At 36.5% G+C, this 19,100-nt stretch overlaps 1 protein-coding gene across 1 annotated transcript in view; it reads right to left on the bottom strand.

Annotated features, from left to right (window-relative positions):
- glis1a (GLIS family zinc finger 1a) overlaps positions 1 to 15,783 on the bottom strand; it is a 39,322-nt gene extending 23,539 nt beyond the window's left edge. The window contains exons 1-2 of the mRNA XM_028472851.1: positions 15,705 to 15,783; positions 2,125 to 3,196 (exon numbers count right to left, since the gene is read on the bottom strand). Of these exons, the coding sequence (XP_028328652.1) occupies positions 2,125 to 2,973 (849 nt within the window). The 5' untranslated portion in view covers positions 2,974 to 3,196; positions 15,705 to 15,783. The remainder of the gene's footprint in view (positions 1 to 2,124; positions 3,197 to 15,704) is intronic.
- Between the last annotated feature and the right edge of the window lie 3,317 nt (positions 15,784 to 19,100).

Below are 19,100 nucleotides of genomic sequence, written 5' to 3'. Positions count from 1 at the left end.
GTCTCGGAGTGAAACACGTCTAAATGGATAAGTATTCAGAGTCCCAGATGGTGGATGACCAGTGGGGATAATAGAAAGTTACTTACACAGATGAAGATTTGGCCCTTAACAGGTCCTTGTGGAATGGAAGTGTTGAGAGTTTTAGAAAATAACTCATGACAGATGTGATGAACGGTGATGGCTCAATAACCGTACTTGTGAAGCAGAAATATTCAAAGTTACGTGTCAGAAAATGGATGGATGATTATATCCATTTAAGATCGACATTTCCTTTACTATTATTACTTTTACCCTTTGTCGTAGAATGCCCATGGCATATTAAGACAGATTATTGATATTTTATTAAGGATTTTACAAAATTTTGAGTGATTTTTTTTAATACTAGATAAGCAAATGATGTTATTATGAAAAACACCTTGTTTTCCCAACACTAAACAAAATGTTTTTCCACAAAAAAACAAACTGTTTTCTTAAATAAAAACAGCTTTAAAACATCAGAAGCTATTCTGCGTTTGTGTTTGAGAAACATATCAAAATCAAACGGCTACAATTTTAGTAATGTGTGAAACATTAAAACACATTTATGTCTTGAAGTAATTTAACTGTAACGGTTTTGCTCAGGCAACTCAGGATTATGCAAAGAGATTGTGGTGTTTGATCTATGATGGAATGGATCTCTATAATACAACTGTCAAAAACCATATTGCCATTTAATCAGCTGATTCTTACAAGACAATACACACATAAAACTCCACAGACAAAACCAAGGGAAGGCTTTCTGAGCATTTTATCAGAGCTACACACTTTCAATTTATTCCATATCGGATGAGTAAGAGACATTATTTTCACCAAGAGCAACAGTTTGTCAATATTACTGTTTATAAAACTGTTGATAAATCTGTTAGAATGAACCTCATTCTTCTCAACCAAAACATTGACAAATGCTGGAAAGGATCAAAACTGTTTTGACTCATGCATTGGTGGGTTTTTTAAGTTTTTAAGTATTTACAAATGAGGTTGTTGGAAAATATATTCTCTACTATTTGGTCATCCACAAAACTTCTGCTTTGGCAAATTCTAACATTGTGCAGGCATTAATGCTTTGTGTTTATCATCAGTGTATAGCTTTTAAGTGGGACTCTTCTTGTGAAAGGCTACAGGCTGAAGTTGTTGTTCTTTGTGAGTGACATTTTTTTTCGGTTACACTTAATTTGGCCACTTATGTATTCATCTTTTAATCATAGACGGAGTTTGAGATTGTTGCCAGGGGGGACAAAATAAAAAATAGAATTAAATATACAGAGCGTCTCAAGATTCGCGCCAACCACAATGTGTGTAACATATGCAATTATATAAAAATGTGCATTGATGCGTTGTTCAATGTTGTCAATTCAGGATAAAATCAGGCTGGCGGCTGGTTTCTACTTCATTTTTGCTGCAGTACCATACGTGAACTGTTGCTTCACCATTTACATTGTGAAGAAAAATTGCACAACAGAAGAAGAAGAACCAACCTAAAGACTCAAAAGTTTGGAATCATTTCACTGAAAACTTAATACTACAAAAAATACATTACATAATCTACAACAAATTCAATCATATATATTTTCTACAGCCACAGTGTTTATGGCACTTAAAATATTTGTACATTATGTACAATATATTAACTCATTGACTGCCAATGACGTTTTTTGATTTAGTAACATTGACTGCCATAGACGTCTAAAAACGTTAATTGTGTTTTTGGGCTGGGGTTGCTAGGAGACAGTGTGACAAAGCTCTCCTGTGAATACCGAGCTTGTAACATGGTGTAGTGACCAACGGGTGCCATGTAGATGGCAGCAGCGCACACTCGACCAGAGCATGTGTGGAACTAAGTGGACTATTGAGAGTGTCGTGATGGTGAGGACACCTCCTCGGCATGAGGAGGAAGTTGATGTGGGGAGACTGACGGGGGTAGAGACTTGGAGGACGGCCAAAATACAGAAAGAAAGCCATTCAATTCTGACCCAGATAGCAAGATAGTCTTTAATCTATCAATCACACAGGAAGTCACTCTTATGAGTTGTAGGAAAAAGGTTGGGTAACAGCATTACTGTTGGGAAAAAAAAAGTATATGCTCACCATGCATTTGTTGGGCTTTTCTCCAGAATGGACCCTCATGTGTATGAGCAGCTTGTAGCGAGCGTTGAAGGGTTTGTGGCGTCGTACACAGCCGGTCCAGAAACAGGCAAACTCTTCACCTTTGCGTTGGTCGATGTGAACCTTCTCAATGTGTCTCACCAGCTCCTCTTGACTGCCGTAGATGGCCTTGCAGTCAATCCAGTGACACTGTTGCTCATGCTGGTCCAATATGGAGTCCTGACCTACAGGATCACTGTAACTAGGCTGATGAAGAGTGGACTTTGGACACTCTGCAGCGTTAAACTCTTGAGGAGGCTTACTAAAATGAAATGGGTCACCCTGCTGGTTGCTGATTGAGTATGACTCCCTTTCAATTGGTATGAATTCATCTGCAGGCTCTGGTTTGATGGTGCACAACTCCTCCTGTGGCTTCACTTTCTGCTGAGAAATGGCATTAGAGAGAGATGAAGCGACTGGGCTAAAGGTTGGAGGTGTGGCACAACTCGGATGCATGTAGGTTATAGGCAGTGAGGGTTGAGGGTAGCAGCTGAACCTCTGAGTGCCAGTTTTAGAGTCTGTGTGAGTAGTGAAGGAAACATCCTCTACAGTCTTTTCTACATGAGATCCCACAGTCTTACAGCTGAGCAGGGACGTGAGGTCCCGTCCTAGTGAGGACAGGGACAGTGTAGCCCTGGAAAGACAGCAGAGCCCCCCTGCACAGAGCGATGGCTGACAGAAGTCATCAGACGACAGAGGACATGTCTGAAGATCCTCAGTATCTTCAAACACGCTCCCAAAACAAGGAAGAGTCAGTTGCACATCTGGAGGTCCAAGATCAGGAGGCCACATGCTGATAATTACTGATGCTCAGCAGATGATATCCTCAAGAAAGTGTGGATGGCAACAATCTTGGTGCCACTTTCAGAATCCACTGAGGGTAAAACAGTTCACACATCTTTTAATGCTCAGATTGATTCAAACCAGATTGATGATGCAGTTAACGGCATCTTTTTTATGTGCAATCCTCCGTCATTTGTTCCAAACTGAACCACTGTCAGTCATATTTCAAGAACTGTTGGGGGAAAACCAAACCAAATGAAAATGAGTCATCTTAGCAGCTCCAAAATCACAGTTAAAAAGGTTACTTTAAACTTTAAACTTTTTCGGGACAAAAGAGTAGATTATAGTTAAGGTACATTTTATGATACATCAAAGTCAAATCTGCATTCAACAAGAATCAAATCACATGAATGTATTAAAACGTGAATTAAAGATTTAAAGAAATACACAATATCTGATGATTTGGATGAATTTTCAACAACTGCATGTTAAATAAACTTAGGCAATTTTGTAAACAAAAACTTAACAAAATGACGAAAGAAAAAATATACAAAATTACTTCAAAAACAGAACAACATAAATACATGAAATAACAAAAATACACAAAATAACAACCAAATAACCAATATGACGACAGACATACAAAAAGAAAATACTACACAAAAATAAGAAAAAAATACACAAAATGACTTGTGAGAAATACACAAAATGACCAAAAATACATTAAAAACAACAATAACATATGAAACAACAAACAAGAAAAGAGATACTTGAAAAAAAACACAAAATGACAACCAAAATGCAGAATATGACTCCAGACATATAAAACGACAATGAAAATACTCAAAATGACAGAAAAACAGATAAAAAAAACCTCAGATTGATCATTATTATAAATGCTGACATAAGTGTTGACAATCTACCCCCCCCGGATCAGACAATCTGATTTTTGTGGCAATCAATTGCTAATTTTCACTGATGTTTTTCCAAATTCAATGAAACAAGAATCAGCAGAGAAGTTTTTAAATGGACTAAAAGCAAATAAACAGGTAGTTAGTATTCGATTTCCTCTGACTAGCTGCTGTGATTCTCAGGGCTGATCCATTAAAGCCACTTTTGCTGCAAACAGCCAGTTGATTGCCTGGAAATCTGATCCAGATGCCTGTTAAAAGAATAAGAGTAATGGAGTCCAAATCTTCACCAACTACACATGTAACATGATGTCTGTGGGCCTTACAGGCGTTTTCCCACCCGTGACACATTTCCAGTAGCTCCACTGTGAAGTCTTTGGCTTTTTATTAGACTTCACTTGAGTTCCATATTACGCAGCCATCTGCCAGATACGATATGATCAGCAATTTCCCTGCAGCCTCCGGTAACTAGGTATCACAAAGACTTTATAGGCATTTAGAAAAAGTCTTTTACAAGCCAAAAATTAGATGATGAGTAAATCTACTTCAGTAGTTATATTAGCTGATGAAGGAATCACTAAGTGTAGGTTGATGGCTAGGGTTTCCTGGTATGGTCTGGTTTACAGTTCCCGTAAATCGCTGGAGTTCCCCTTTATCACAGTCGAGTAGCAGACTTATAATGAATGCTGCAGAGAAGTATTAATTAGAGAAGCTGCAACATGTTGGCATGACCCCAGGCCTTCCGCAGAGGTGCAGGATGGAGCATGTAGGTGTATTTCTAATTAAAAATATCTTAAGAAATTACAGGCAGTTCCCTGAGTGACCAGAAGAACTTGAGTGGACTGACTGGAGGCAGCTAACTACTATTTTTGTCGTGTACCGCATAGGCTTTTCACTATTTTAAACCTTTTTTTTCCTTCTGTGCTACGAAGAATTCATGAGCTAACTTAATATTTCATTTGTGTTCCCCTTATTCACTTTATTTTGGCATTCCTTTGCTTTTTATGATGTTTTTTGTTTGTTTCAGTTTTTTGTTAAATAAAAGCGGTCAATAATGCTCAAGATGTAATGTCTCATATTATTTGTTGTTGTTTTTTTGTATATCTTGGCTGTGATTAGGGATGGGAATTGATAAGAATTTAGCGATTCCGATTTCATTATCGATGCTGCTTATTTATTTCATTCCTTACCAATTCTCTTACTGATTCTCATTGGGTGAGGGAATTATATAATACCAATGGATTTGTTTGCTTTAACTCTTTATCTTATCTTATCTTTGTCTCTTTCATTTCCTGCAGGGATATCAGCTCTTTTAATCCACCAGGTAAGGCAAGGTATAGATTGTTTTCACTGGATAATAATATATACAATATATAACACGTACAGAATATGTACAGTGCTCCTTTTGAACTTGAACAACTTAATCAAAAACTAATTCAGACATAAAACAAATAATTATTTTGTAAAAAAAAAAAAAAAGAACATATTAACCAAAAGTATAGCTGCACTTATAAACTGTGGTAGATTAACAATTTTTGCGCAGAAAAATTTGCATGTTTGCCTTGTCAGGAAGGATACGAGAACATTCTGAACTTAGGGTGTCTCCAGCTGTGGAGAACACCCTTTCAGATGGTGTTTTTAAATCGATGTTTGCTGTAGGTGCTAGCTTTAGCATTGTTAACAACCAGCTAGCTGCACACAATAAGAAAGGTTATACCTTCCTCTATTATCCTACGTTGTGCAAATTTGTGTCCTGGCCGCTTCAAACACTGCCTAAACCATCTGAAAAACCATCTAAACTGCCAAAAAACTACGCAAATCAAAACGGACTCCTAAATACGGGGCCACCAGTGCCCGTTTAACTTTACGGTGTCTGTACATTTCCATCCGTTTCTAGTCAAGCGAAGCGGCGCTCTGTGACATCATCTCGTATTTGCGACATAAGAGGAACCGTTAAGCAGAATTGACAGGCAAGCAAACAAACGATTCCTAGGAATTGGATTACTGGGAACCAGTTCTCAAAAAGAATCGGATTTCAATTCCCATCCCGAGCTGTGTTAAAGAGCTCAAGTATGAAGTTCAAATCATGCCAAAACCTCACAAAGTCACAAAACGTGTTTAAAAAGCTTTTTGCCATGTGACTTGCCTTGCAGATCCACAGACAAATGCTAGAAATGCCCGTTACCATGAGTATAACATGTTTTGTGAGTTAATGAGGTTGTGGCATGTAACACCAGCAAGTTCATTTTGTCTTTTTTTTAAGAAGACAAAATCATATGTCAACCTTAACATATGATTGTAACTCCACACTCAAAGACGATAAGGATTCTTGCCATGGAGCCCTGATGTGATTCAATTTACAATAAACACAACCAGTTACCATAGTTCATTGATCAGACTAGCAGAATAAAACAGCAGAATAACAATATTTTTTAAAAGTGGTTCCGTATGAACAATTTGCTTAGATAAACAAAGGAAATGTGAAAAAAAATAATAATTTCACAAATAGAAAACAAGGTTGCTTTCCTCTTGGCACAAAAAAGAGAGCCACTTCTTCTTTCTGAGTTGAGTTTACCGCTCCTCCACTTATATCTATTGTATTTTTTTCTTAGAAATCCAATGCAGACAACAAGTAATTTGAGCTTGGTAAATGGCAGTTTAATTTATTTGGTTTAAAACTTAAACTGGCCATTTAGATGATGGATGATGGCAGTTCTTGTTTTGACACTTTGGGATAAAGTCCCATATTTAAAATGTAAAAACAATACCTTGATTACAACCAGAACCCCTGATTTTACAAATGTATTCAATAAGATCTAGGTATGAAACACTAAGAGAAGCCGTTATGGCTTGGATGCATTACTCAGAATGATGTGGCAGCTTCGGCCAAGGAGATAGCATTGTCTTTCAATTTTTTGTCTGAGTGATCCAAACTACATATATTCTACACATTATCCTTCATATAGCGAAACTGGAACTCTCCTCATCTCCATCACTTCTCACCTATCTTCTGTTTTCTCCATCTGATAGACCAAGACATACACCAACAGGTGTGGATGTGTGAGAAACACTGAGTGTGTGCAGATGTCAGGAAATACCAGTGAAATGACATTGGCTTTGTCCAAACCACACAACAGTGCGAGCTTCCACATATGGAAATTGGAGAACCTAAAGATAAGTTTCTTTCAAGATGGACAGATTCTGCTTTGCTGGGCTCTGAAGGCCTATCATGCGTGGTGGTATTTTGGAAAACTGTGTTTTCAACCAAGCGTTCCCTTTTAGAAATTTGTTGAGTCAACCCTTTTTCCGCCTTCTTAACATGGACCTCTCTCACAATCACATAGTAAGAAAGATAGTCACCACTTCACTGCTTTTGTGATTTCATGGTCAACATGAGATCAGACCAAAGGTTTTAAAGTTGAGCATAGTAGCCAAGATGGAAGACTTTAATCTAAATACCTATCTACTGTAATTTCTCATTAGGGTAGATAGCATACGAATTGGAAAGACGCAATATATGCACTTAGTGATATTTGAATAGTGCTTCTTTGTGTCATTTATAACTTAGCAAATTTGGTCCACAAGCCGCTATGTTTAAGATAGATTTCACACTTTGAACAAACAGTCCTTTCTATTTTTACAATAATTTATCAACTTTTCACCATCAGATGTGACATTGTCAAAGCTGTAAATCAAGCATGTTCATTTTACCGAGACTCGATGGTGGATATAAATATTTGGTTGATATTTAAATGGTCTCCCACACGACACATTACAAAAAACAGTGCACATTCTTTGGAAAGAATTTCGAGTGTCACACTTTATTATTCAAAGTGCCCAAAGTAAACTGAAAAAGAGATCAGGGAGGGAAAAAAGCCAAGTCTCAACTCTGCAAAGCTGGCCAATCACAACCTGTGGACTTCAGAAAGTTTCAAAAGGTTGAACACTAATCATCTTTTAATGACATCAATATAGTTTTGTTTTTAAAGGATTGTAGTAACATTTTAGCTTTAGTGCGAGAGCTCTTTGGAAAACTTTCCTGTAAGACCCTCATCTCATCACCTCTACATGCTTGTCCTGTACAGGGGATGCTGGAACCTTTCCCAGTTAAGATGCACAATGCAGAGTAAACCCCCATGCATAAGTCGAATACCAGTCTCACAGAGTTCGTGAAACTGTTACAAAAAAGACGAAGTAATTATTTGTGTGTGGCAGCACAATTTCTGCATATTTTTTGTGCAGCAAATTGCAAACTGATGCATGGAAATGGGATTCATCATTTCAACCATAACCCTTACTCTCACTATAACTCTGAATGAAATGTTCTAAAAAGTTGCGCACACACACACTCACACTCACACACTCACACACTCACACACTCACACAACTGGGGCATCTTTAATCTGCCAATTGCTGGAGCTTTTCTCTCTTTTTTAAATTTTAAAATGTAAAATTATTTTCTCCCTCGAGTTGCACAAACACAGAGCGCGTACTTTGTAGCATTCATTCAGCGTCATTTATGCTGACACATTTCTTTAATTTTTAATAATTACGGGTGTTGAAGGTGGCTCCCAGCAATAATATTTAAATTGTGCTGGAATATGCAACTTTTTAATATTACTGTTGGTTTAGTATTTACACCTGCATGGAAAACACTCAAAAACAGCACATTGAGATGCTTTACCGGCAGTGACTTTAAGTTCCTTGAAAGAATGCTAAAATCATATGTTTTTGGGGGGTACGTTCTTAGCGTTAGATTTCTTTTATCAGGTTTTGTGCTTCTATTTGACTAAATTTAATTGTGCATCTTTAAAATCCTTTAATCAATCTCACGTATAAGGATTAGAGACTTTCAGATTATTTTTACACCATGCTTCCTTCTCATAAATGCAAAATATTGATGTCTGTGTTTTCTGTTGACTCAAAATCTGTGTTATTTGGAAGGGAACAGCTCCTTCAAGACAGCCAACACTAGTAACATGTCACTGTAAACCAAACCAAACGTCAAATTGTATTTGACAGCAAACCTCCAAGAATATTTGACTATTCAAGAGTTGGCAGACAAAAATGAATAAGAATGAGTGGAGGATTTACAGACAGCACGTAGAACCTTGAGTTATTCAACTGCTGCCTTGTTACAGTACATAGACGTCATTGTGAAAAATGACATGCATGATTCAGGCAAATTAAACAAAACAATGTTTAATGGTGATTTCACTACCTCAAAACTTATTATCGGCAATGTAGTACAATTGATCACTTTACAGTTTGAAACAGTGAATTATTTCTCTGTACTTTGACGCGTTGCCCCTAAAGTGACAGATAATGTTAACATTACAGATATTTTAAATGCCATTCAGCCAAGGTGGTTTAAGACACTTTGAACTGGAGTTTTGATTTTTAGGTGAAATGACATTTTAGACGTGTGTAACTTTCATTCTTCGAAGTAAAATTGGCCAATGCAGAATGATGTGGTAGATATCGGTTCATTTTGACGAAGCAAAATTAAATTGATATCTCCAGCCAATATCAGGACAGCTGTTAAATATTATGACGGCTTTCCATACAGTGGTGTGAATCATCATCATCAAGCATCGAACTAGCGACCTTCTATTTACTACTACAGTGGCCTTTCTTATTGAGCAGGTATTTTTATGTGAATCCTTTACTGTTGGAAATGTGAATGATATGTCCCTACATATTTTTGTCTATATTAAATGAAAACAAATGTATTGCATTTATTTTGATACAATCAGCGTTAGCTATTACCAGGACAGCTTAATCTTAAATTTCACTGTCTGTTTGGGCAACGAATCAAGGGGTCATTGACTAAAGTGTTTGAACACTCAGATTTTTAGGTTATTACCTAGCAGATTTTGACAATATTTCAACCAAAGAGAGACCTTAGGCCATAGAAAGTTCTATTACATTTTGGAGGGGATCCGGATCAATTGATTGATTCTGGATCAGTTGGAAAAATCTAAAAATTAATTTCTCTCGACATTGGTGGATTTTGAAAAATTTGTATCTAGGTTTGAAATTGACCAATCTTTATGAAATTTGACTCAGTTATTTCGGGTTGGTTCCCCAAGTACCCCACCGAGTTTCATCTGGATCAAATCCAAATTTCGCTTTTATCGCAATTTTTTGAAAAAAAAAATGAGGATGCCCACACATTTTTGCCTACTGTATCGTTATTAACGGGGATAGACATTTCTTCCAAGCCTTTACAGTGGGAATAATCAAGGTACCATGATCAGGATCACTGATTCAGATAATTGTCAATATCTGGCAAAGTAGATATTTGGTACTTGATGGTAATCCTCTATTGTTGGAAATGTGAAGGATATGTTCCCACTTTTTTTTTTTTTTTTTTTCATAAAATGTGTTTTGAGTCAATTATCGTTGCCAGGAAAGCTGATTCTTATGTTTCACACTCTTTGGGCATTTAATTATGGGATCAAAGACAAAAGTTTTGCAACATTTCAGGATTTTTAGTTATTTATCAATATTGCTTTAGTGTGGATATCATGAAAAGCAATTTTGGTTTGGAATCACTGAAGGGTAAAATGAATAATGACTGTGAAGTTTTTATGTCTTTAAGCCTATTATTTTTGGTGCTACTCTTAACGTTTGCCTAAAGCAGTGTTTCTAAAGCTTTCGTACCCTAGAGGCTCAATCCCACTATTCTAAAATCTACTACATCCCATAGTTCAACTCCATCTGGATCCAAGTTGAAGCCAAATATTTTGAGTACCAAATTAGATTCAGGAACACGCACACATGTTTCTTTGATAAATTTGTTTCCCAGTAATATATATTGTGAGGGCAACCACTAACTGGAATCTGGAGTATATCACAGAGTGCTCAGTAATCTTGATGTTTTAAGAAGAACATCTATCACCGCACACATTCACTACACTGGCAAAGAAAGAAAGCGCGGAGGGACAAGATAACTTTACAAGTAAAAAGAGAAAAAAAAAAGATTCCAAAAGGACATTAGCCTGCAGTTATAGTCCAAAGAAACAAACATTACCTCTGACACTTGCAGCGGGTTGTATTACCCTGCTGTGTCATCCTTGGGTGTTGCAAAAGAGCGCACATCTCTGGCCAGGAATAATATATCTGTACAAAGCCAAATTGAGCACTGCGCATAGGGCAATCACTGTTGTTAACGTCAATGAAAGGTACTGTAGGTGCGGATGAAGGCACTGAGAAAAACAAGTACAGAACCATTTCAGCAGCATAGGAATACAGTAACAGCTGTCATAATACTACCACTCATACTAGAATGAGATTGGAGGTGACACATTGGGACCCAAGGCTGTTTTTCAAAGCATGGTAACAAATATTTATGTATGAGAGAGCAAATTTATTCCTTGCCTAACACTAAATCATCCCATATGATTTGAGTTTCTCCGTGACTTTAAAACCTTAATTAAGTGCATTAGGTCATCTCTGCTCTGCGTAATGTAAACACAATTATTAAAGGGACTTGAGGAGGAAAAGCTACAAATGAAGGTAACCTTTTTAGACACCAGAGGGAATTCCTCATTTGTTTCCATTAAAATGTGGCTCACATTTGAATTACATTTCTAAAGCATGAGCTAAACAAAACATGTATCAGCAGTTTATTTTCCTTAGCCTGCTTTACACCCTTTCTTTAAAGTGGGTGTAACAACATGACGTAGAAAAGAACCATTAAGTCAAGGACCCCTACCTGGTTTAACATTGTCATACTTGCCTTTTGCACATCATTTGGACAAGTCTTTTATCAATAATATTTATGTTACAGTTAGAGTGACAGCATTTCACCTTATGAAAAGTATAACGTCAGTTTTTGTGCTGCCAACAAAGCAGTGCTTGTCAGTGTGAAGCTAACACTATGGTTTACTTCTAAAAGCCACATTTTCTAATAGAATGAAGTTGAACAGTTGGAATGCGTTTCTCCGTTTTTCACAGCCACACTATGGACTTTGTTTTGATGATAAAGGAAATACACAAAGGGTGTCACAGCAGCTTGTTTATGAACAGGGCAATGTTGGCTAAGGTCAATATGATCTTACATTGATTAGATAAATGTACATCTCAACTCAGCTAGTTGACAAAAAATCTAAAGCATAAGCAGGGACTTCAAGACTGTCACCTTACAACTTCTTCTTCATGATAATGGGGAATTTAAAGTAAGGGGGGAAAGCCAGAGGTGACCGCCTAAAATTAAACACGTGCATTACTAAATAATCCCAAACCAATTTGTCTATTAGCAGAATTAGGTCAAAAGTACTCAACAGGTTTTGACAACATTTTAACATAAGATAGACCTTACGCCATGGAAAATTCCATTACATTTTAGAGGGGATCCGGATTAATATACTCATTCTGGATCTGTTTAAAAAATATATAAAATCCCTATCCCTTATTAGGGCTGGGCGATATGAATCAAAACTCATATCACAATATTTTTCCTCAAAATACCAATAGATAATATACATCTCGATATTTTTAACTCAATAAAGTCTCACCAGAAAGACAATTTTGGGTTAAACTTGCCACACAGGCATATATATTAACAAACAGCTAAACATAATGTGCCACTTTTGGTTTTTTCACTTATAAGGGACAGCACGTGTGAGTGAGTTCTATGGTGTGGCTTCTTTAGGAGAAGGTCTGGGTTAGAAATCAATCTAACTGTGCTCTTCATGCTGTAAGAAAATAATTAGCAAAAGCAGTGACCCCTAAAATGAGTATTCTAGTACAAAATCACCAAAATAAAAATCTCAATATATCTTGACTCTCGATATACTGCCCAGGCCTATCCCTTATCATGGGTGAAATTTCCAAAAATCCTATCTTGGTCCATAACCGACCGACCTTAATGAAATTTGACTTAGTTGTGTCCGGTTGGTTCCTCAATTATTCCACCAAGTTTCATCTGGATCGGATCCTAAATTTGCATTTCATTGTGATTTTTATTTTTATTTTTTAATGGGGGTGCCCATACATTTGGACCTACTGTATCATTATTAATGGAGATATAAATTCTTCCAAGCCTTTAAATTGACAATGATCATGGTACTATGATCAGGATCCCTGAACAAGATAACTGCTAATATCTGGCAAAGAGGATACTTGGTGCTTGGCAGAGGTTTGCACTCTCTGGGGCAGATTCACTAAAGGTTTAGGGGTATTAAAACATGTGCAAATGTCACTAAACACGCTAATATGCCATACAAACCCTAGGGAATCAGGAGTGCACGGCTGCTGCACGTCGCAATGCGCCCTCAATCCATCTAGCGTGTTTTCCTCTGATTAATATGTATAGTTGGCAGAGCTCACAAGGCGAGCAAAAAAATGGGAGGAGGACATGCAAATAAATTAATCCAGTGGGCACAATGCAATTCATCAAATCTGGAACTATTTGAGGTGATTGCTTTAGCACAGGAAAATAGTACGACTGACAAGCAGGTGCAAACACACATGCAGAGATCTGCAGGAGTAAATATTTACATATTTACACAGCGGAGATGGGAAAAAAGCTCCAGTTCACCATTCTAGTAAAAGAAAATAATTCAAATAAAACAATAGTCAATATTAAATTCCACTGAATTAAAAAAATAAAGTGTGAGTAAAGTGTGTGTGAGGGAGCGAAAAAGCTGGATGCCTGAAGCTTGTGTGGATTCTGGTATGTGTGTGTCCGCTGCGGTGCAGAGCCAGAGGATGTTGTGGGCAAACCTATATGGATGTCGCTTTGGACGCACAGCTTCAAATAGCTTGTGTGTCTTTCTCTCCATGTTTTGACCATCAATAAACTCTTGTGTCGCATTGATGTCAGGCCATATTCAGCTGATCAGATGCGTAATTTACGCAGTGATGGACCAATGTTCACATATGAAAGTGTGCGTGACACAGTGCTGCTCAGAACTGCTGGATAATGGTCAGTAGATCATGTTCAAATGGTGCAGACTAATTGACAGACTGCGTTGCTGCATTAACTCAGATCAATAGCAGATCAGTAGGATGGTTTCTGTCCAAATCTGCCTATTTTTCATGGACTGATCAGAGCAAAGTTACAGGACCTAACGGAGCAGCCACATTAAATGAGGAGGAAAAAATATAATTAGGATTTAAAGTTGTTTCAAAAAATAAATAAATAAAAGAAGCATTTTTATTTGCTTATTTAGTTTTCTACATTATTAAATGTTTGTGCAGCTGACAGAGAAGTCCATCTGCCTCTGCCTTAACTTCCTCAAATGTCATTGTGTGCTTCTGTGCGCCTCACCTCTCCAGATTGAACGAACAAAATGCTCATTTAAATAGGGTGGTCTTCACCACTTCTGCACGTGCACTAATCATTGCTGCAATCTTAGTGAATTCCTCGCAGCAGGTGAGGAAACTGCGTCACTAAAGGATTTAGGGACGAACCTGGTTTACCACCCTTTATTTCAGATCTTAGTGAATCGGCTCCTCTGAGTGCTATTGTATTGAAATAATAAACTGGACACTTCTGGTAAACTCCTCTGTTTGTTAAATAATCAGTCATGTCTTTGTCACACTATGACACTTCTGTGAATTGCTGCATAAAGTTGCAGTAGGAGTGGTTAATCCAGCAACATTATAACGCAATTAGACATTGTAAATGTTAGTAGAATTGAAATTCTGTGTCAAAGTAACATGAACATACTGTATATTTGCAAGGTCAAAACTAATATTCAATGTAGAAATACATTTCAGTCACTGGGGAACATGTTCGTCACATCGTACCCCCATATAAGCACTCAAGCAAACAAAGAAAACATCTGGTCAAATAATTGGTGAGTCACTGGTATTATATCAAAATATAATCACCATCCCAAAGGCAAGCTAAATGAGGTTTGTGTTTCAAATCTATTTTACAGCCCATTTAACAGACACACAAATTAGATTAAAGGAGATGAATAATAAAATTAGCTAAGAAGTGTTCCTTGCAGCACAGACCTCTGTGCAATGGGAGCACTGGGAACATGTCTTGGGGAATAAACCATATTTCCCAGCTAAAGCTTAAAATCTGTGGTATTGTGGAACTAATGAATATAACAAGCTCCGTAGGGCTGGATATATCGAGATTCAATTCAGATATTGAGTTTTCTATATTGGTGATATAGAAAATTACAATATCGCCTATATATATATATTTAGCATCAGCAATTTTAACCTAGATTGTCCTTCTGGTAAGACTTTATTGAGTTTATAATATCAAGATTGATAAAATATATCACCATTTTCAAAAGATATTGAGATATCAGTTTTGGTCCATATCACCCAGCCCTAAAGCTTCATCATAAGTGGGTCAATCACAAACCAACATATGAATTTTTGAAATTTTGCCAATTATCATTATTTATTTCTTTCAAATCAGTATATTGATCTGAATCCCCACTAAAATGTAAAGGCATCTTACATAGCCTAAAGTCTATCTATGGTTAAAATGTTGTCAAAATCCATTAAATACCCTTATATACCCAAATAAACACCAGTGAAAATATTACCTTGTTGGCTGAGGTAATTGATTACGAGTACGTGCCCACGTACCCCAGGTTGGGAAACACTTTTAGGGAATGTAATAATCCTCAAAGTGAATGACTGTCTGAAATTTACCATTGATGCACATTTGACACAAAACGTCAGAATTATAAAGGAAAATAATACAGTAGAGCTAAAAGTTTTAAAGTATTTTCATTCTCCTCATAACACAACCTGATACAACCACAGTGAGTATAAATCCAGTTGAAAGCTGTTGCAGTCCCAGTTCGCCCAGTTTAAGCAGGTAAATGGTGCGTGCATGGCTCTTACCGTGTTGTGTCCACTTATCATCGCTGTGTGTCTGAGCTGTTGGTCCTTCCCACAGACAGTCTGTAGCCCTCAGTCCTCCAGCAGCATCTGCTTCCCACTTTCCCCCTGAACCCCACCACCACCTGACACACACACACCCCATAGTGTGTGTGTGCTTTTAATACTACTACAGTGGACCGCCCGCTGCACAGTGCACACTACACAACAGCATCTCCTCAGCACAAACTCTTTAAGCTAACTGAGAGCTAGCATTGAGACCAGCAAAGTGTTTTCACTCTGTTTTGAAAAGGAAATAGGCAATAACTAGTTTGTATTTTAAAGAAACACTTTTTTGGACTATCTATTTTGTATGGAAGCCCATTCGCGGCAGTAAAAAACAAAAAACAAGGAAAAGAATTATTTAAAAAAAAAAAAAAAGTCAAAGTCATAATTTTGTCATAGTATCTCATAAGGATTATTTTATTTCGTTATTATTATTATTATTATTATTATTATTATTATTATTATTATTATTATTATTATTATGTTATTTTTATTTAGTTTGCACATATTAGTCTAACTACTCTTATATTTATGTTTATACTTCTTTTTTAATTTATTTTTCTTTATTCTAGTTGATTGTTATTATTCAATGTTACACTATCTGAGAGAGCACAGGTCACCAAAACAAATTCCTCGTGTGTATTCATACACTCTTGGTCAATAAAGTTGATTCTGATTCTGATTAGGATTTAAAAATATATATATATATATATATATATATATATATATTTAATCCTTATGAGATACTAAGTCAAAATTATGACTTTGATTTTTTTTTATTATTATTATTTTTATTTTTTTTTTCTAGTTTGTTGTTGTTTTTTTACTGGCGGGAGTGGCCCCTTTGTAGTTTTTATTTATTTATTTATTTATTTTTAATAATAAATTGGAATGTCATACCTGCCTTGTATTAAAAAAGAAAAATCCTACATTTGTGATTTTTTTTTAAAATTGAAGGTAAAAAAAAATAAATAAAAAAAAATATATATATATCTATATATATAGAGAGATATATATATTAGATATAGGTGTACTACACATACGCCTTTTATTCACTTTGATATTTAATTTATTTTTATTTTTCCTTTGCATGGGTACAATCATACACATCATGTGTATGTACATTGTGTTACATGTCTGGAACAAATTAATAAAATGGAATTAAACGAAGCTCTGCACACACACAAATCTGTTTAAATGGAACAAAACAAAAAAATATATATATTTTGAAACAGTGTCTTGTACTACTGGTTGCCACTGAAGGTTCACAGATGCCCGAGCCTGGATGGAATTATGATTTCCATGTTTTTCATGAATTGTTCACTTTGTCTGTGGAGCATCATAAACTGTCCATTGGCCTTGTACTGGCTCACAGTTCAGATGTTGGGAATCGCTGTAGGGTTTGGTCAGTGTTAACATGCTGTAAACACTTCCTGCTTTGACCTGTAGTTGTAGCTGACATAGATTAGAGGTAACTTTGTAATGTACAATGGAGGACTATAGTGCTTGTTTAGTAGTGTTTACTATTTTTTTTTTTTTTATTGCTGTAGATAACTGTGTCGAACACTGTGATGGCTCTTATTAAACAGGCTGTGCTGCTATGACTACCTTTATTCTATCTGCCACAACAGCCTACAACATTCATTACAGATGCATGGGCAAAGGGGTCAACAGATACTGTCATTTAGTAGATCACAGGAACAGTGTGGGTTGATCATGGTCTTAAAGCATATTCTAATCAATACCACAGCATCAAAAGTGTTTTGTTGTTGTTTTTTGTCTAAAAGAGTAACAAATGGATGAGATTGGTAAACTGGCAATGTAGCACTTGATGTTAGAAAGTGTCTATTTGTATGGTTGCCATACAGACAAACCCTGGTACTATTGGTACAGTTACCAAAGTACAGGTCTTAGGGTTAGTTTTAGGTTATAACCCAATATTGCAACAATTTTTAAAGTTAGGGCTAGGGTTAAGATTAGGGTAAGGTTTAGTCTTAGTCACGTGACCTAAACTGGCCAATGACTGACCTATCACATGACCTAAACTAGTCAAATAGGGGCGCTGCGCACGAATAGAATGTCGGTATATTGTTATGGCAACCATACGGATAAACCACTGCCTAGATGTTAACTGTAGCAGTTACTTTTCGGAAATTGTTAGCAGCCCCCAGGTGTTTTTACCTGCAGGGCACTTAGAAGTATATCTATTTGTTTCAGTTTTGTTTGAAATCGTAAAAAAGTTCAGAGAGAAAGCTCAATTTCAGCCTGCCATGCAATGTATTCATGACTGTCTACCTCAGAACAATATATTAAATTTCAAGTAAAACATTGAAGGTGTTTTTATCAATCCCACTCATCTTTGAGAATGTTCTGTTGTGTGAAAATGATATTCTTGCCATCCTACGCCCTTGGCGACATACAGAAGGTGCTGATACATTTCAACCAATCACATCAAAGAGTAAACCTATTGGGCAAAAGAATGGGAGCCATCTGGTCCATCATTACACAATGAAAGAGAAATAAGGGAACCCTTCTTCTCTGTGCATGATTACACCATGAAACTGCCATTCAGGGTTGAACTTTTGATTACCGATATCATGCAAGCAGCTGTAAACAGGTCATTGTCGACAGTGCTCCAAACAAAACCAGATGGGCATAAACAATTGACATGTTTTCCATAGAAAAAAAGCCCTGGATAACATAAGAGGTTTCATCTGCTAACAACATACAGAAAACAGCTGACATTTTCTCTTTAGCTTGCTTTCTTTTTCTTTCCTTAATGTGATTTAGAAAGCTTAGCGGCAGGAGAAACATTTAAGCAATGGGTCGCACGAAGAATCGTGCTCTGATAAAACACACACCCACAAATGATTTGATGTTCATTTCAGCGCCATTAACAATGCTTGAAAATACAATTCAATGGATAACATTAGGAGTGTATTTATTAAGTTTTGAAGACATTTTGACCTACTCTCAAAGAATATTGAACCATCATCAAGATTACTAAATATACATTTGCACTGCAGAGATATAATTACAGCAGATCCTCCAATGAATATTAGCAGGTTCTTCTCCAAAGGTTATTCCCAGGTCAAAACTTTTGTTTAGATGGATAATTTGTCAACTTTTAAAATGTCAATATGTATTAGCTGAGCAACGTATAAAGCCTGCTGATGTATTTGTTAGTATGCACTATTTGTCACTTGGATATTTAAAAGTCTAGTAAAAAGTTTGTATCTACGGTATTTAGTAAATTACCCAAAAATTCAAAATACAACCCTTAGAACTATAAAGTATAGTTATACCTGGTGGTGAAAAAGTAAACTCACTTTGAAGAGGTTGCGATGAGTCTGA

The sequence above is a fragment of the Gouania willdenowi genome, chromosome 17, assembly GCF_900634775.1.
Source record: "Gouania willdenowi chromosome 17, fGouWil2.1, whole genome shotgun sequence".
NCBI classification, from domain to species: Eukaryota; Metazoa; Chordata; class Actinopteri; order Blenniiformes; family Gobiesocidae; genus Gouania; species Gouania willdenowi.
Note: the sequence above shows the minus strand (reverse complement) of the source record. Positions and strands in the feature narration are given on the sequence as shown.